The 20635-nt window shown below is 23.9% G+C and overlaps 1 protein-coding gene across 2 annotated transcripts in view; it reads left to right on the top strand.

Moving 5' to 3' along the window:
• The first annotated feature begins 1497 nt into the window (after positions 1 to 1497).
• The window catches only part of LOC117177339 (DNA-binding protein Ets97D), a 39841-nt gene continuing 20703 nt past the window's right edge, over positions 1498 to 20635 (top strand). Inside the window, exons 1-3 of one of the 2 annotated variants that reach the window (XM_033367965.1) lie at positions 1498 to 1638; positions 9688 to 9979; positions 18205 to 18355. In XM_033367965.1, coding sequence (XP_033223856.1) covers positions 1601 to 1638; positions 9688 to 9979; positions 18205 to 18355 — 481 coding nt within the window. In that variant the 5' untranslated portion in view covers positions 1498 to 1600. Of the gene's footprint in view, positions 1639 to 9687; positions 9983 to 18204; positions 18356 to 20635 lie in introns of both variants that reach the window. The other variant, XM_033367964.1, reaches the window with a different exon arrangement.

Below are 20635 nucleotides of genomic sequence, written 5' to 3'. Positions count from 1 at the left end.
GCTTCTGAAGGCTGGTAGATTCCACTGTCACATAATTTTAGCAAAGATATTATAATTCAAGATATGGCACTTCACAAGCGAACCTGTAACAAGTTCAAAGAACTAAAAAAATATCATTGGTTAAAAAGAAGCAGAGATATCTGGGTGGGATTCCGATGCTCTCTAACCTAGTTGATCGGATCTCTCTTCCTATCGCATGAAATTAGACGGAGATGCTTCATCGTTGTGAAAACGATCGACTGCAACTATCTATTTGTCTCTTATGTGTCAGAAAGAGTGGGGCAATATTCCGTAACCGAGAACTTCTGACTCCTTCTGACACATAACATAGAAAGAGAATGTTGCAGACGATCCTTTTCAAAACTATCGTACATTTCCGTCTAATATAATGCGATAAGAAGAGAGATCCGATCAACTAGATTAGAGGGCATCGGAATCTCATCCCTGGATCTCTTTTTAGCCAATTGCATTTTTTAGTTCCTGGAACCAAGTATAGGTTCGCTAGTGAGGTGCCGCATTTAGGTTTCTAACAGAGATTATAATATCGTTATCTCTTCGTAATTAATTATAATTATATTTATTTTATTATTTGATTGAATAGTTTTAAAAAAATAATTATTATTGAAGTCTATTTATACAAAAAAATTTTTTTGCGAAGATATTAGCTAAATTGTTTAGCCCTCGGTGTTCAGACATCTTGTCAACTGACGTCACAGTAAGAAATACCTAACAAGATGTGCACATGCGCACCTTTTCGTACTATCAGCGCTATCTACCAGCACAACCTTTAATTAAAAACGTAAGTCTTCAAAACGATAAATGTGGATCATGTGGATAAATGGGAGTGCCGCCACTATGACCCATAGAGATATTACCAATAGAGTAGGCATGCCTACAAGTGAGAGCGTCTTGCGAATGAAAAGAGAAAGAGAATCATTTATGTATTTCTATCTCTTTCTTTTGTTGCGTACTGCGCATTCGTGTCTGTGATTCAGCGGGCAACGGTAAAGTGCGTACGTAACCTGTACGTCTGTAAATAAATATTATATTTGCCCAATGTAAATAATGTGGTAACAAAGATTATTAAACATTTGTTGTTGAATATGCCTTACTACTGTGTTCTCTGCAAAAAAGAGCCAATACCCGGAGATAAAAGTCGCAGTTTTCATAAGTAAGTTCGTATAAGTAATCCAAGAAGTAGTTAGCAAAAATATTGTTTTGATTGTATGCACAATATTAAAAAAGAAGTGTTATAAAAATGAGTACTATCTTTATAATGATTTATCATGAAAATATGTTTTAATTGCAGGAAAGATCTTATTCTGTTTCGATTCATGTTCTGACAAAAAATCTAATCAACGCGCATGCGCCATTAGACAGAGACAGCAATATATAAATTATTCTCTCTCTCTTTCTATCGGCCGGAAGCTCCCACTTGTATGGGCGCCTATAGCATGCCTACTCTATCTGTAATATCTCTATGGTATGACCACTTGTATTATTGTCGAAAAGCTGACAAATTTTAGATAAAAGTTTAGATTACAAGCTTCACATATTATACGCAGGTTTTTATAACAATTTAAGTTCATATTGAACATTCATGGATCGAGCTGGCTCGCAAGAACTTTCGGAAAATAGGTAATCACTTTATATTATCCATATTTATGTAACATAACCTCAACTATTGTGATAATGTGCTTTATATTTTTGTAAAAAAGCACTTCTGTAAAATTATTTGTTTTTCAATTACTCTGTTTTTACTCACATAGTTGTGAAATTCGGACTGTGACTTAAGTTGAACTTTAGTCATTTTTTATTTAAAACTCAGAACTTTGCCTTAGAAAAAAGCACATGTTTAGAATATTATTATTAATAATTTTCAATAAATAATCTGTTCTTTGATTACTTTTGCATTAAACGATTTAACAAATATGGAAAAAAATCATCGTAGTTAGAGAATTCATCTTTTTTTTTTAGATACGGCTTTTTCGTGTTTAAAATTAGTTTTTTTTTTAACTGAAACCATAATAATTCTATTTTTTGTTCAAAGTTTATCTTTTTTTGTTGAAAATGAATTTTCTCTTTGAATATTCTTATTTTCTATTGTAAACGTTAACTTTTTTCTAAAAAATTTGAGATTTCAGCTTGAAAATTTAAGTATTTTGTGGAATATTTATTTATTCAGATACAAACTTAATCTTCTTTTTGAGGATTCAACTATTTTATTAAAAAATTCCTTGATTTCCTCTGGTTTATCAATCTTTTTTTTTACTATTATTTTTTATCAAAAAATTTAACTATCCCATTTTTGTTGTAAAGTTATCTTTTTAGTTTTAAAATTCAACTATTTTGTCGAAAATTCATGTCTTTTTTTCAAAAGTTTTCTAAAAATTTCAACTCTTGGTGAAAATTGATTTATTTTCAAATTCAAAAATGCAAGTTATCTTTTTTGGTCGAACATTCGTCTTTTATGTTAGAAAAATAATATTTCTTGTTTAAAAAATTATCTCACTTTGTTAAAAATGAACATATTGGTAGAAAATTAAACCTTTTTCTAAACAAAAATTGTATTTTTGGCTTGAAAATCCAACTATATTTCTTTGAATTTTCAAGTGCTAAATTTTTGTATCTGTAACATTCAATACCGATTTAATTTTTTTTTTTATGAAATGTCGACTATTATATTTTGGTTCGGAATTCATTAGTTAAAAATGTATGCATTTGGTTAAAAATTCGTATTTTTTTATTAAAAATTGATCTTCTCAATTGAAAATTAATCCTTTTTGGTTAAAAATTGCAATTTTTGGGTCTAAATTAATTCGGGCTGTTTAAGGATTTAACAATTTGGTAAAAAAAACTTAACTACTCAGTTGAAAATCAACTTTTTTGCTCAAAATTCATATTCATGGTTTAGAATTAACTATTTGGTTAAAAAAATAACCTATTTTACGGGTATTTAACTTTTGATAGAAAATTAATTTTTTTGTTTAGAAATATAATTTTTTGGGTCGAAAATTCAACCATTTTATAAATAATTCGTCCTTTGTCTTTAAAATTTAATGATTTTATTTAAAGCGAATAATTATTATTTTAAATTCATGTATTTTGATATAAAATTAATCTTTTTTTCTGGAAAATTTATCTTTTTAGTTTGAAGATTGAACTATTTGATTAAAAAATCATTTCTTAAGTTGAAAATTCAACTTTTGGTTAAAAATAATTATTTTTATTCAAAATTGATCTTTTCTAGTTAAAAAATTATGTATTTTGTTAAAGATTCGTCTTTTTTGTTAATTTTTTTTTTACTTGAATTAATTACTTAATTAATTCAATTAATTGGCTGCACTAGTTTGTGGAAAATTCAACTAATCCATTTTTATAAATTTAATATTCTGTGTTAAAAAATTATCGTTTGGGTTAAATTCTTTTGTTGAAAATTAATTTTTTTTCAGATTTATCATTTTACTTGAAAATTCATCTGTTTGTTTAAGAATGCAACTATATTGTTGAAAATTGGTACTTATAGGTTGATAATTTATTTTTTAACTAAAACTATAAATAATTCATTTTTGGTTAAAATTTCTTATTTTTTATTAAAAATTGATCGTTTCTAGTTGAAGATGAATGTATTTTATTGAAAATTTTGTAATTTTTGTTCGAAAATGAATATTCTTGGCTAAATGTAAATCCATTTTGTTTAAAAATGCAACTGTTTGAGTCTAAATTAATTTGTTTTGTTCTAGGTTTCAACAATTTGGTAGAAAATATAACTATTCGATTAAAAATTTATTTTTTTGCTTACAATTCATGTTTATGGTTGAAATTTCACTTTTTTGTTCAAAATTAACCTACTTTTATGGAAATTTAATTTTTGGTAGAAAATTACTTTTTTTGTAAAAAAAATCTCGATTTTTGGGTTAAGTTTTAACCATTTTTGTATATAATTCGCCTTTTTGGCTATAGAATTTAACAATTTTATTGAAAAATTATGTATTTTGTTGAAAATTCGTTTTTTTTAAATAAAATTTATTTTATTGCTGGAAAATTAATCTTTTTGTTTGAAAATTGAACTATTTGATTAAAAATTAATATTTTTTAACTGAGAGTTTAACCACTTGGTTGAACTAATTTGTTAAAAATTTATCTTTTTTAAAATTGTGGTACTTGGTAGAAAATCTAACTATTCTATTTTTAGAAAATTAATCTTCTGATTTCAAAAATAATCTTTTAGGTTGAATTTTTTTGTTAAAAATTAATTTTTTACCATTCATCGTTTTAGTTCAAAATTCATCTAATTGGTTGAACTAGTTTGTGAAAAATTCATATTTTTTAAGATTCACCGTCTTGGATTAAAATTCAATTATTCCATTTTTAGAAAATGAATATTCTGTAAAAATTATCTTTTAGGTTGAATTCTTTTGTTGAAAACTATTTTTTTCAGATTCATCATCTTAGTTGAAAATTTATAATTTTCGTTCAAATCTAACTATTTGGATAAAAATTCATTTTTTTTTTTAGATGAAAATTCATCTGTTTGGTGATAATCGAACTATTTGGGATAAAAATTATTTTTTTTTAGTTGAAAATTTAACGTTTGGGTTGAACTAATTTGTTAAAAAGTCATATTTAAAAAAAATTAAGTCCTTGGTTGAAAATTTAACTCTTCCATGTTTTTTTTTGTTGTTAAAAATATTATTTTTTGGATTAAATTTTCAACCATTTTGTACATAATTCTATCTTTTGGCTATACAATTCAAGAATTTGGTTTAAAAATGATGTATTTTGTTGAAAATTAATGTTTTTTCGTATAAAATTAATTTTCATTCTGGAAAATTTAATTTTTTGGTTGAAAATTGAACTATTTGGTTAAAAGTTAATCTTTTTTATTTGCATCTTTTAGTAAAAAATCTATTTAGTCCTTTTAAATGTCACTTGATATTACCTGATGTGATACTTATCAATAATATATTTATCGTTTTTAAAGTGTCTATGATTTTAATTTACAATTATATTTTGAATTAATTTTTAGAGTAATTTTTGGAGGTTTCTAGTTTTAAATTTCAGAATATTGTAGTTTCAAATTCAAATATTCAATATTTTAGGATAATTTCGCTATTCAGTATTTCAAAATTTCATATTAAAAGCCTTGATAGTCAGTTTTGAATTTAATAATTTTTTATGTAAATATAAAGCAATTTCGAATTGTCCGATTTTTAGTTGAATATTGAAAAAATTTCAAATATAATAATATAATAAATTAAAAATAGAGTAAAATAAAAAGCGATGAAAATTAAAGTATCTGGAATTTTGAATTTTTGCCTATGATAGGTTTTGATTTCGCAATTAAAATTGAATTGGTTAATTTTTGGAAAGTATTATTAGCAATTTATGAATTATTATTTTTTAAGTGATTTAAATTTACTCCAAATAATTGAAATTGTAAAGGGTTTGTGTATAAAAAAGTTGTAATACCACAATTTTTGGTGATTAAAATGTTCATCAGTTTTAAATGAAGTTCGCATTCGTTTAAGTGTCAACGTTTGTGTGTAGAAACTCTCTCATTTTTAACGTTTCTCATCTAAAATAACTATTTCGGAAGTTTTCTTTTAGAATAATTGAATTTATTTTTTATTTTATAAAAAGTTTTAATGTTAACTTGTAATTTTATTATGTAATGGGAATTTAAAATTCTAAAATTTCAGAAGCTTTGCCTTTGAAAGATACAATTTAGTTTTCAATATTAAATTGTCAAATTTTAATCGCTTTGTACTCAAATTATTTAAAAGATTAAAATTATTAATATTTTTTAATTATTTAATTTTGAATGCTTTTAATTATAAAGAATACAATTTTAATTTCTCTGAATTTTAAATGACCTAATTTTTAAAATATTTCATTTTTAACATTTTGACATTGTCATATTTTTTAAATATTCAGAGTGGCCTCTGGACCGGGAATTTTATGAGGCCGGGAGTTTTTCCAATTTTTAGAAAAAAAAACCCCCGTCCAACTTAGATTTTAACCATTTTTTAAATAATTAGTTAAATTTTGATCTTTTTCAATTATGATAGCATTCAGTTTATAATGCAGATTTGAATTAAAAGACTTTCAAAATGCAGTTTTAAAGGCTTAAGCAATTAAAAATTAGAACCGTTTAAAATCGAAGATTTTTTATAGCAAACATTTTTAGTTGATCAACTGTGAATATGAATTAAATTATGATTTTTAAATTTTAATTGCACTCTAAAATTTTAAAAATAAATAATAATTGATTGTAAAAAACGATTCGACATCAGTTCACAACTTTAGAACTTCCAGATTTTAACGTTTAAAATTAAACTGTTTCAATTGGAAAGTCTTAAGAAAATTTAAACGCCCTATTAAAACTTTATAAACTGTTTTTAATTTTTAAATATTTTTAAATAATATATTTATGATTAAATGCTTTTATTAAATTTCACTCTAAAATATTCCATTTTAAACCACGTAATTTTTAATTTTTCAATTAGAAAAAAGAACAGTTACTTAATATTTAAAAATATCTGACTGTACATTTAAAATCAGTAATTAGAATAAAAATACTCAAAACGGAACAAAAAAACTAAACTTTGAAAATTACAATTTTAATTGTTCTATTAAAAAGATTTAATTTGTAAGTCGACTTCTTACATTTTGATGTATAAATAACAATTAAAAACCTATTATTCTTGAAAAAATCGAGTAAGTTGAAGAAATATTAAGAAATTTTGAAAAAATAAAAAATTAATTAAAAATTTGAAATTATTTCAAATAATTTAAACGAAGTGTCTACGTGTACCGATAAAGTCCGGCTATTCTTACCAAAATTTCGGTGGAAATATTCCACGGCCTAATTAGAAACCAAATATAGATTTTGGCAGATTTCGAAGATGAAATTTAGAAGCTTTTTAATAATAACATTTTTTAAGATTGCTAGGAAAATTGAAAATTATTATTTTTTTAATTATTTGAAATTCGAATAATTTAAAAAGATATTTAGAAGTTGTGAAAAACTTTTACTAATATTTTTTTAATTTAAAAGAATTCGAATCATTTAAAGGATTTTTAAACTATTTAAAATATAAATAATTTAACATAATTTAAACAGAGATTTTTCAATCTTTTACAAGTTTATAGTTGTAACAAGAATTTATTTAGAATAATAACCGGGAATTTCAAATTTGAACAAATACCGAGCTAGCACTGAAAGTTTTCGAAAAGGAACAAAATTTTGAAGTGGAACAGGAAATTTTTCCAAAGAATTATAATTCTGAATTGAAGTAGAGAATTTTCAAATTTTAACCAATTCTGAATTGAAACTGGTATTTATCCAAAAGAATTATAATTCTTCTTGGAACAGGGAATGTTAAAATTTAAATAAATTCCGAGCTGGAACAGGAAATTTTTTATAAGAATAAATTCTAAGTTGAAACGGGACATTTTTGAGAAAAATTAAAATTGTGAATTGCAACAGGGAATTTTTCCAAAAAGTTCTAGTACTTAAAATTAGTTGAAATGGAAAATTTTCGAAAAGAATTAAAATTCCGCATTTAAATAAGGAATTTTCTATTTTTAACCAATTCTGAGATGGAATTAGAATATAAAATTGATTAAAGTTGTATAATTTTGAATATTTTAAAATTCAGTGATTGATTTTTCAATTTAGAGCATTTAAAATTATAACGTGGATTTACATTTTTGGAACTGAATCTTTAAAATTGTGCAGTTGAAAAGTGTTAGTAGCTTACATATTATACGTGCAAATTATTTATCATTTGAATACAAAATTGTTGAATGAAACAACTTTTATAAACTTAAATTTTCAGTTTAAAATTCAAGAGTTTCACTTTGAGTGTTTTCATTTGCAGTTCAGTTCTTATTACTTCGAATGAAACAATTAGTTTTAGTGTTTGATTTTTAAAATTTCATTGACAGTGAAAAATGTTTGCGAACCGGCAAAAACCCAGGACATGACCGGAAACTTTTTTCTTTGACAAAAACGGCCACCCTGATGTTAATCTAAAATCATACTATTTTTATGATCCTCCAAGTCCAATAAAAATTGTTAAATTTGTAGCGCTTCGACTTAGAAATTATGCAATTCAACTCCTTTTTCTAATGAAATTGTCCAAAATCGTTCGCATTTTGTTTAATTTCATACTCTTGCAATTGATAATACGAGGGGTGTTCAAAAAGTAAGTTTCCCTGCTCCGGGAAAAAATAAAACACAATTTTTAGGTTAAAGTAACATATGTATTTATTGTTTGACTTATAAACTATTTTTCTACATAGTCCCCTTGGACTTGAATACATTTTTTATATCTGCTCTCAAGCTTTGACAAACCTTGTTTATAAAAATCCGTGCCCTGTTTTTTAAAGAATAATTTAACAAAGTCTTTCACTTCATCATTTGAATTGAAGTGATGGCCACCTAAACTTGGTGCGAAATCTGGAGAGTAGGATGGGTGATCAAAAATTTTCCATTTGAATTTTTCCAGTAAGGTTTGTGTTTTTTTTTGCTGAATGAGGCCGTGCATTGTCGTGAAAAAGCAACACTTTTCTCGATAATTTTCCGGGACGCTTTCGTTTAATGGCACTTTTAAGTTTATTTAGCACTTCACAATAACGATCTGCATTTATCGTGGTACCGGATTCAAGAAAATCAATCAACAGAACACCTTCGTTGTCTCAAAAATAAAGTCCTTTTGCAGTTAAAAAGCGAATAACTGCACGCAAATCACAAGTGGACACGTTTTTCACAGGTAGCTCCATGGTTTCCGAGCCGGTACTAATGAAAAAAAAATTTTCGGCAGCTAAGACCGGTTCCGCTCTTATCGGTATATCCTAAACTAAAACTATGTTCGGTCCGAGCTCGCTAGTTGGCGCTGGGGCAAAGCGGCAAACTAGGGAAACTTACTTTTTGAACGCCCCTCGTATATTAGGGACCGTATTTAAATTATGTAACAGCTCAGAGGGGGGGGGGAAATTTTTTGTATTATTTGTTACGTTTGGGGGAGGGGTTACATTTTTAGTTATAAATTTTATTATTCAGTTGAAAATTGTACAATTTTCTTAAAAAGAAATCCTTTTTGGTTGAAAATTCAACTGTTTTGTTAAAAATTCGTCTTTTGGGGTTAAAACTTCATTTTTTTCGTAGAACATGAACCTTTTGTTTAAATCACTTATTTTGTTGCTGATAAGATAACTGAAATCTTTTTTAGATGAAAACTATTTTTCCTGAAAATTTATATTTATCATTTAAAGTTCATCTTTTTTAGTAAGAATATTGCATCATTTTTTGATAAGAATCCAACTATTTGGTTAAAAACTTAACAATTTTGTTAAAAGGTCATACTTTTTGGTTAAAAATTCGACTATTTAGCAGAAAATTAGATTATTATTTACAATTCTAACTTCGGTTTTGGAAAGTGAAGTGGAATCTTCTTTGGATAAAAATTTAATTATTATTTTTAAGGTTTTTCTATCAAAAAATTTATAGAAAATAAAAATTATGTGAAAAACGGTGGATTTCGCAAAGAGAGTGAATTTTTTTAAACCGTGAGAAATCACGATTATTTACCGGGAGGAGAAAATTTTTAAAAATTAGTGGCCACCTTCTATCAATATTTATGATTGAAGCTTGCCTTCTAAGTACGAAGACTTTTGCAGTTTCGATATGGACGACGATTCTGATTACGCGATGATGAAGCGAATTAAATTGGAACCGGAAGCAATATTAGCACAAGAAGATGATTTAATGGTCCAGTTACAACAAGAGAATTCAGATTTGGAAGTGGAACCAAGCTTCAATTTAGATGGAGCGACAAACGGAGATGAGAATGATGGTATCCTCATGCAGCACATGGACATCAGGGAACCACTATCAAAGCTCAGAAATCTCTTGGAGGAGAGATTAGGCGTTGAATTGAGTGATTTCACTTTTTGGTTGCAAGATTCTCATGTGGTAACACCATGTTTATTATTTCGATCCGAATTTTGCGAAAATACAAATTTAATATTTAAAAAATGGGGATTTTCTAAACAAATTATGAATAAAGGTTCATAGTTTATTTATACAGGGTGTACACGCTGGGGCTTACATACATGGCGAGTTGAATGCTACCCGAATTGCACAGCAGCAGGGGAGAAGCCATTATACAGGGGTATTTTCATATTTCGCGCCTTTAAAGTTGCATTCGGATCGGCCAAGGCCGTGCATCTTCGCATCAAGTTCATGATAGTTTCCATGGTTGCGTTCGAAACTTCAAGCGGTTATGTTCAGATTCACCTGTTTTCCCTAATCGCTGTCAGTAAATGTAGGCGATGTTAATTTAAAGCTTACGCATGTAATATTTCATTCACTTTATTTAAAAACTATCCTGTGTATTCATAACATACCTTTTTTATGCAGTAAAAAGAAGCGTTAAACACCATTCACTCTTCGCTCACTGGAAGCACAGAATATTATTACTATTTTATAGTATGTGTCACTTAGCAGCCATTCTATAATGTTATTGGCACAGAAAAAAATGACGTTTACTTCTCAGTTCACATCTCTCACTTCATTATTAATTAAACACTTTTATTATTTGTAATTACTATATAACATAACCTATATTGTTTTGACACTTTTATCCGTTTGAGGTTTCGAACGCAACCATGGAAACTATTGTAAACTTGATCCGAAGATGCACGGACTTGACAGAATGGCCAATCCGAATGAAACTTGAAAGGCGCGAAATATGAAAATACCCCTGTATAATGGCTTCTCCTCTGCTGTTGTGCAATTCGGGTAGCATTCAACTCGCCATGTATGTAAGCCCCAGCGTGTCCACCCTGTAGAATAAAGTAAAAGAGTAAGTCATTCAGTTTGAAGAGAAAAAATGTAATATTTTTATTACTGGTCAGTTTTTCTTCCGAAATTCACCAAAATAATACTATTCTTTACTGAAAAAACGTTTTATATTACAATTTTTTAAAAGTTTTTAATATTTGTTTTAGCAAAAACTAAAAAGAAGCATATTTTAAAATTAAAAAACAATCTGTTTGGCGAAAAATCGTCTTCTTTTCATTAATTCAACTGTTTTTTATTAAAATTTTATCGCTTGAAATTTCTTCTCTTTGATTGCAAATTTTTTTGATTTTTTATTTGAAACTGGTCATTTTTATTTGAAAAATTACATGATTAGTAGGAAATTTTTCCTTTTTGGTTGAATTCAACAGCTTTTTAAATTAAAAATATAAACTATTTCATTTTTACTTTCTTTGTTGAAGATTTATCTCTTTGGTTTAAAATTAATTAATTTGATCAAAATCGTTTGTTTTTTTTTCTCGTGAAAAATTGATTATTGTAAATTTAACTTGTCCGTTTCTAGTTAAAAATTCGCCTCTTTTAGTTTAAAAAGGAATCTTTTGGATGAAAATTAATATTTTCGTTTGAAAAATCATTTCTAGGTTGGAAATTTAACTAATTTTTTTTATTTGTGTCTCTTTTATTCAAAATTCATTTATTTTGGTTAAAAATTAATTTCGTTGTTTTTAGGTACAGATTCATTTATTTCGATAAATATTGGACTATTTTAATGAAAATTTGTTGTTTTTTGTTGTTGTTAAAAAATTAAATTTTGAACTAAAATTAAGTATTTCATTTAAGATTGGTCTTGTTTGTTTAAATTCAACTGCTTTTTATTTAATATAAAATCTTTTCTTTATTCAAGGTTACTTTGGTAAAAAAATATATTTTTGTTTGAAGATTCATTACTTCAGTTGAAAATTCAACTATTCTATTAAAAAAATTCGTTTTTGCGTTAAAAAATTAATGTTTCTAACAGAAAGTTTAAATATTCCACTTATGGTTGAGAATGTTTTCTTTTTTAGTTGAAAATTCACTTCTTTTGTTGAAAATTAATTTTTTTAATTGGAAATTTAACAATTTTGTTAAAAATTATTTTTTTTTAGTAGAAAATTGATTAATTGAAAATTTAACTTGTCCGTTTCTGGTTAAAAATTCGCCTCTTTTAGTTTAAAAATGAATCTTTTGAATGAAAATTCATGTATTTTATTGAAAATTCGTCTCTTTTGGATGAAAAATAATATTATTGGTTGAGAAATCATTTCTAAGTTGGAAATTTAACTAATTTTTTTTTAATTCGTGTCTCTTTTCTTTAAAATTGATCTTTTTAGTTGAAAAATCAAGCATGTATTTGAAAATTGATTTTTTGTTAGAAAATTATTCTTCATATTTAAAATTCATTTATTTTGGTTAAAAATTAATTTCGTTGTTTTTAGGTACAGATTCATTTATTTCGAAGTATATTGGACTATTTTAATGAAAATTTCTTGTTTTTTTGTTGTTAAAAAAAATTTAATTTTGAACTTTAAAATTAAGTATTTCATTTAAGATTTGTCTTGTTTGTTTAAATTCAACTGCTTTTTATTTAATGTAAAATCTTTTTTTTATTTAAGGCTATTGGTAAAAATTTATATTTTTGTTTAAAGATTCATTACTTCAATTGAAAATTCATTTTTATGTCTGAAAATTCAACTGTTCTATTTAAAAAATTCGTTTTTTTTTTGTTCGAAAATTAATGTTTCTAACAGAAAGTTTAAATATTCCACTTATGGTTGAAAATGTTTTATTTTTTAGTTGTAAATTCACTTCTTTTGTTGAAAATTAATTTTTTTAATTGAAAATTTAACAATTTTGTTAACAATTATTATTTTAGTAGAAAATTTATGAATTGAAAATTTAATTTGTCCGTTTCTGGTTAAAACTTCGCCTCTTTTTGTTTAAAATTGAATCTTTTGAATGAAAATCTATCTCTTTTGGTTGAAAATTAATATTAAGGGTTGAAAAATCATTTCCAGGTTGAAAATTTAACTAATTTTTTTTATTCGTGTTTTTTTTCTTGAAAATTGACCTTTTTAGTTGAAAAATCAAATATTTATTTGAAATTTGAGTTTTTGTTAGATAATTATTCTTTCTATTTCAAAATTCATTTATTTTGTTTAAAAATTAATTTGTTTGATTAAAAATTTAACTACTTTGTTAAAAATTAATTTTTTAGTATTAAACTCGATTTTTTTATCATAAATTAATTTAATTGTTTGAAAATTCATCTTATTTAGTTGAAAAGTTAAGTATTTTGTTTAAACCTCCTTTTTTTGGATCAAAAGAACTTTTAAACTGAAAGTTGAACTGTTTCATTTTTGGTTACAATTTTTTTTTAGTTGCATATTCATTTCTTTCGAAGAATATTGGACTATTTTAATGAGAATTTGTTGTTTTTTGTTCAAAATTAATTTTTTGAACTTAAAAATTGAAAATTTCATTTAATATTAAAATCTTTTTTGATTCATTTATACTTCTTTTTCAAAAGGTCATATGTTTGGTTGAAGAATTATTATTTGTTTTAACAGAAAATGTAACTATTCCATTTTTGGTTGAAAATCTTTCCTTTTTTAGTTGAAAACCCACTTCTCTTGTAGCAAATTTTAAATATTCATGGAAGTTCAATTTTTTAACTGAAAATTCCACTATTCTATTGTTTAAATTTTATATTTTTTTTATTTGAAAATCTATTAATTTTGTTGAAAATTCGTCATCTTTTAGCAGAAAATTTGCCGTGTTTAGTTAGAACTTCAAATTTATAGGTGGAAATTTATGTATTTTATTGGAAATTTATTTTTCCAGTAGAAATTTAATCTTAAAAATTGAATATTTCATTTAAGATTTTTCTTTTTTGTTTAAATATAACTGTTTTTTTTTTTTTAATTTACTAATAAAATATTTTTGGGGTGGTATGTCAACTATTCAGTTTTTCATTGTAAATTCATCTTTTTTTGTTTCATTTATATTTCTTGTTTAAAAAATCCTATTTTTGGTTAAAGACTTATTATTTTATTAAAAATTTCATCTCTATGGCTGAAAATTAAACTATTCTTTTAAAAAAATCGCTTTTTATTGAAAACAATGTTTTTAACAGAAAATGTAACTATTCTATTTTTGATTGGAAATACTTCCTTTTTTTTTGGTTGAAAATCCACTCCTTTTGTTGGAAATTCGATTTTTTTTAGTAGAAAACTTACCGTTTTTCGTTAAAACTATAAATTATTATTTTGCAATTTAAGTACTTTTTTGATAATTTACCTTTCCGGTAGAAACTTAATTTTCTTGTTTGAAAACTCATAATTTTTTTTGTTGAAAATTGAACTATTTCATTTTTGATTCAAAATTTATCTTTATTATTTGAAAAGTCTATCATTTGATAGAAAAAATAGAGAATATTATCAAAACACGTACTTTAATTTTTTGTCAGTAGACAATAATATTCTGTTTCTAAAATTTAGAACTAGACATGAAAAAGTGGCCAGTAATTAAAATATTAAATTTTTGCTCATAAAATTAAATGAGTTACTCTTTCAATTTATTTTACAATTGAACTATAAATCTTAATTAAAAATTAGTATAAAAAAAGTTATTTTTGATTTATCTGGTGAGAAGTAAACTTCATCATTTTAATCGATCTAGAAAACAAGCACGCAATTTTTAAATTAAAATATAAAATTAATATTAATAACACAATTCAATTTCATAGTATCTTTCATATAGAATAAAAGAAAAGCAAAGAAAATATTTTTGATAATTGATGAAGGCGGATATCTTAATTTCAGAACATAAAGTCGTTCCAAATTGTAATTTTCATTTTTGAAATCAAATTATTCTTATTTAAAATAGAATTTCAGCTGAAAAACGCTAATAAACTCTACTATTGTTCAAATATTGTTAATATTCTTTGAAATCTAACGATTTTTTATTAATATTTTTTTTAGTGACTTATTAAAGGACGAAAAATGATAACATAATCTAACATTGTTTAAAACATTTTTATCTTCTTTGGAATCTAATATTTTTTATTAAAAGCACCGATTTCGGGTATAAAACGCGGGGAAAAAATCATGAGATTGTGAAATTAATGATTTGAAATATTTTACAAAATCATAAAAGATTCCAAGAAATTTTTTATTGAAAATTCAAAAATTTCGTTAAACAATTCGCATGTTTTGTGAAAAATGATCTTTTTTGTTCAAAAATTCGTGTTTTTTTTTTGTAGTTAAACATTGATTTTCTCAACTTTATACTTAATTATTTAAGTTTTGGTTGACAATTTATCTTCTCTAGTATAAATAATTTATTATAATTAAATAAATAATTTTTTTAAACTAAAAATGTTACTTCTCCATTTTTGGTTAACAATTTTTTTTTAGTTGAAAATTCCAATATTTGGTTAAAAATTTGTCTTTTTGATTAAAAATTCAATCATTTCGTTAAATATTCATTTTTTTTGTTAAAAAATTGTATTTTTTGGTAGAAAATTAATCTTCTTATTCAAAAATTAATCTTTTTAGTTTATAATTTAACTATTCCAGTTGAAGGTTCATCATTTTATTTGAAAATTGATCACTTTAGTTGAAAATTGAATTAAGTTTGTTGAAAATCCGTTTTTTTTTTGTTTTGAAAATTAATTTTTTCAAGTAAAAATTGGACTATTTCGTTTTTAGTTGAAAATTGATATTTTCTCATTCAAAAATCAACAATATGGATAAAAATCGGTCTTTTTTATTTGATAAATCACGTATTTTGTTAACTTTTTCTCTGAAGGTAAATCTTTTTAAAAAATTCTTCTTTTTGGTTAAAAATTCAAGTATCCAGTTAAATGTTTATCATTTCAGTGAAAAATGCATGTTTTAGATTGTAAATTATAATTATCTGGTTGAAATTTAAAACCTTTTGTTAAAAATTAATTTCTTTTGTTTTTTCTTTGACGTTTTTTAGTTGAAACAAAAAATTTTAACTGAAAATGCAACCATCATTCCATTTAAATATTCCATAATTTTTGTTGAAAATTCATCTCATTGGTTGAACTGTCTAATTTTGAAAAAAATTTAAGTATTTGTACTTTTCTTGGAAAAATTATCTTTTTCACTTGCAAAAATTCATCGTTTTTGGTAGACATTAATCTTCTTGGTTAAAAATTAATATTTTTTTGTCAAAAATTCAATTATTCTAGTTAAAGAATAAGAATTTTAGTTGAAAATTCATTTTCTGGTTAAAAACTCAAATATTCCAGTTAAATATTTATCATTTTAGTTGAAAATTCATTTTTTAGGCTGTGAATAAAATTATTTGGTTGAAAGTTAAAGTCTTCTGTTAAAAATTAATTTTTTTGGTGAAGATTCATAATTTTAATTGAAAGTTCATTTCTTTGGTTGAAAGATGAGCTATTTTATTGAAAACTTCTTTTTTATTTGGATGAAAAGGAATTTTCTTTGTCGAAAATTAAACTATTTTGTTGAAAATTTGTTTCTTTTTGGTTAAAAATTATATAGTTTTTGTAAAACTGTAAATGTAACTCTTATGCAAGTTGAATATTCCATAATTTTAGTTAAAAATTCCTCTTTTTAGTTGAACATTCATTTTTTTACTAAAAATTTAATTATTCAATTTTCCTAGAATTTTTGAAAATCCATCAAAGTAAATAAAATCCTTAAAAGCTTCCATGTTTTTCTTTGCTAATTTTTTAAATCTCTTAAAATCTTCTTAAACTTTCTGTTACAATAATTTTTTAAACTGAAAAATCATTTTCAATTTTCGTAAGAATCTTAAGAAAATTTTTATTCTTTTATAGTCTTTCACAATTTTTAAAAAAATTCTAAATTTTTTGTTCGCAATCTGCAAAAATATAAATTTTATTTTAAATTCGACTGTAAGTATTTCAAATTATTTCAAGTTCTAAATATAATTCAAATCTGTTTAAAACTTCTAAATATCTCTTAATATTACTCTAATAAAATTATAAATAATAAGTGTTCTATTGTTATTTATAAATTCAAATTTAATTTTTTTTAATTTACAGGATTTCCTAAAAGTTATAAAAAAAATTCAATTAATTTTGAAATATATTTAAAAGTTCTGACAAAAAATTCGAAAATTGTTTTGAATTTGAAAAAATTTAAAACCACTTCTAGACTTCTCAAGATTTTTGAATAAAATTGTAAAGCTTTTGAAGGATGCAAATAATAAGTATTCTATTGTTATTTATAAATTATAATTTAATGTTTTTTTTTAATTTGCAGGATTTTCTAAGTCATAGAAAAAATTCAAATAATTTTTTAATATATTTAAAAGTTCTGAAAAAAATTCGAAAATTGTTTTGAATTTGAAAAAATTTAAAACCACTTCTAGATTTCTCAAGATTTTTGAATAAAATTGTAAAGCTTTTGAAGGATGCCAATAATAAGTATTCTATTGTTATTTATAAATTATAATTTAATGTTTTTTTTTTAATTTGCAGGATTTTCTAAGTCATAGAAAAAATTCAAATAATTTTTAAATATATTTAAAAGTTCTGACAAAAAATTCAAAAATTATTTTGAATTTGAAAAAATTTTGAACCATGTCTAGATTTTTCAAAATTTTGAAATAAAATTTTAAAGCTTTTGAAGGATGCCTAGACTATTTAAAATAAAAATAATTTAACTTCTAATTTAAGAACTGTTAAGTTAAAAAAAAATTATTTTCGATTTTTAATGTGTCTAGCTTAAAATTACTTGAAATAATATAATTTTGAAAAATTTTTAAAGTTCATTGCTTGATTCTTTAATTTAGTGTATTAAAAATGTTAACTTGGATTTATATTTTTGGAACTTAATCTGAATCTTTAAACTCTACAATTGATAAAAGTTCTAAATTTTGCAGTTTATTTGAATTTCATTTAACATTGTTTAATCGAAAAATGTTAGTACCACTGGCCGTGAAAAATGTTTGCGAACCGGAAAATGACCGGGAATTTTTTTTTCGATTGAAACGGCCACCCTGTTCGTAGGAAATCGATCTTTTTTGTTGAAAATTCATCTGTTTTATTTCAAATCTGAACACTATTAGGTTAAAAATTCATCTATTTTGTTGAAAGTGCGATTTTTCTGTTGAAATTTTAGAAATTTAAAATGTTTTAAGTTGAAAAGAATGTTTGTTTTAAGTTTTTAATTATAAAAATTGTTTAAACTCTGAACCGATCAATCGCAGAGCACTAATATATATTTAAAAAATTGAGTGCTTATTTAAAAAATAATAATTAAATATTAAAGTAACGCGTTGCTTTTTATTTAATTTATTTTTCGAAATAGCTGGAGTGTCACAAAAACTTGGTGGATCAGTGTATTCAAGGAGAGGGCTTAGTGCAAGTCAACGTCCAAATTCAATTTCAACAACGTCGCATGAATATCGTCGATGTCTTAAAACCAGCCGACGATTATGTAGAAGTGGAAGATAATAGTCGTATGTATCACACTCAATTCCCCTACAATCATTTTTTCGAAAGCGTTCTTAACTTTTTTTATTTAATTTGCAATCTAAATTTTAATTATAAATAATTCTGCATTTGTAAAAGTAGCTTTATATTACTGTATTTAACAATTTTGTTGAAAATTCGTTCTTTACTGGTATAAAAAAATCTTTTTGTTTAAGCAATCATTTTTTTGCTTCAAAATTTAACAGTTTTTTTTTGTTTTTTTGTGAAATTTGTTCTCTCTTTTGGCCGAAAAAATCTTTCTTGGTTGAAAGTTCAACTCATGTTAAAAAGTTGTATTTTTTTTTTTTGGTTGAATTTAACTGTTTTTGATTAAAAATTTTTATCTTTTTTTCGTTTGAATATCAACTACTACTTTTTTCGTTGAGAATTCATCTTTTTTGGAATGTGAATTTGATTATTTGGTTTAAAATGAAACTCTGAGATTGAAAATTAATTTTTTGGTTGAAGATTCTTCATTTGAATTGAAAATTCCTTTTTTCTTTGGCTGACAATTTATTTTGGTTTGAATATCAATTTTTAACTGATAATTTAAATATGAAATTTTTGGTTGAAAAATTATTTATTTTAGTTAAAATTGTGGATTGTTTTTTAATATAAATTAATCTTCTTGGTTGAAAATTCTATAATTCTAGATAAGGATTAATAATTTCAGTTGTAATTTCATTTTTTTTTTTTAATTTTAAATTGAACCGAAAATGTTATGTTACTACTCTAGTTTTTTTGAAAATTCATCTTTTTGGTTTAATATTCAACCAAATGAATATTTTCTAGTTTTATTTAAAAATTCATCTCTCTTTATTTGAAAATGTATCCTTTTTACTTGAAAATTCATGTAATTGATTGAAAATTAATCTTTTGGTGGAAAGTATTCTTCTACGTTAAAAATTTTTCTTTTTAATTGAAAATTTATATCTTGTTCTTAAAATTGAGCTATTCCATTTGAAGATTTATCATTTTATTTGAAAATTCTTCAGTTTGGTTAAAAATTGATATTCTTAGTTAAAATTCCACTATTTAGTTGAAAATTTTTCATTTTTACTTGAAAATTCAACTATTTTGTGAAAAATTCGTGTATTTTGTTGTAAACCTGTTTTTTTTTTCTTGTAGAAAATTAATCTTCTTGTTTGAAAATTAATCTTGTTCTTCGAAAATTCTTTTTTTTTTTTTGTTTAAGTTAAAATTTTGAGTCAAAAAGTCATGTGTAGAAAATTAAATTTTTAAAATAAAAATTGATCTATTACAGTTTTTGCGGATAACTGATATTTTCACGTTCAAAATTTAACCATTTGGTTGAAAATTCATCTTTTTGGTCTAATGTTCTACTATTCCAAATGAGTATTTCTTCATTTTATTTTAAAATTCGTCTTTTTCGTTGAAAATGTATCTTTTTAGTTGAAATTGAACTATTTGGTTGCAAATTTGTCTTTTTTATTTAAAAGTTCATGTATTTTGTTGAGTAATCTTTTTTTTTTGTAAAAAATTTATCTTTTTCTTTTAAAATTAATCTGTTTCAGTTTAATGTTTATTATTTTATTTAAAAATTCATCACGTGGGTTAGAATTTTTTTGTGTAGAAAATTTATTTTTTTAACTGAAAATGTATCCATTCCATTTTTTTGCTGAAAACTGATCCAGTTAAAGATTCATAATTTTAATTGGAAATTCATTAATTTCGTTAAAAATTGATCTTTTTTACTTAAAAATTAAATTATTTTCTAAAAATTTCATGTGTTTTGTTGAAAAATCGTTTGTTTTTTGTAGAAAATTTATTTTTTTGGTTTGAAAATTAATCTTGGTGTTCGAAAATTTAATTAATCCAATTAAATATTCATAATTTTAGCTAAACATTAATCTTTTTGGGTAAAAGTGAAATTCTTGTGGCAAAAGTTCATATTTTTGTTTTAAAATTTATCTGTTCCAGTTTAATTTTTTTATTTTAGTTAAAAAATTGTTATTGTTTTTTGTATTAAACATTAATTTTTTTAACTGAAAATTTATCCATCCTATTTTTCTGCTGAAAAATAATATTTTTCAGTTCAAAATTCAACCATTCGGTTGAAAATTGATCTTTTTTGTTTAAAATTCAACTATTCCAGTTGAAGATTCATCGTTTTATTTTTAAATTCATCAGTTTGGTTAAAAATGGATCTTTTTAGTTGAAATTCAATTATTAGTTTCAAAATGTGTCTTTTTTATTTAAAAATTCAAAAATTTTGTCAAAAATTCATGTATTTTGTTGAATAATCG

This window comes from Belonocnema kinseyi, chromosome 7 (assembly GCF_010883055.1).
Source record: "Belonocnema kinseyi isolate 2016_QV_RU_SX_M_011 chromosome 7, B_treatae_v1, whole genome shotgun sequence".
Lineage (NCBI taxonomy): Eukaryota > Metazoa > Arthropoda > Insecta > Hymenoptera > Cynipidae > Belonocnema > Belonocnema kinseyi.
Note: the sequence above shows the minus strand (reverse complement) of the source record. Positions and strands in the feature narration are given on the sequence as shown.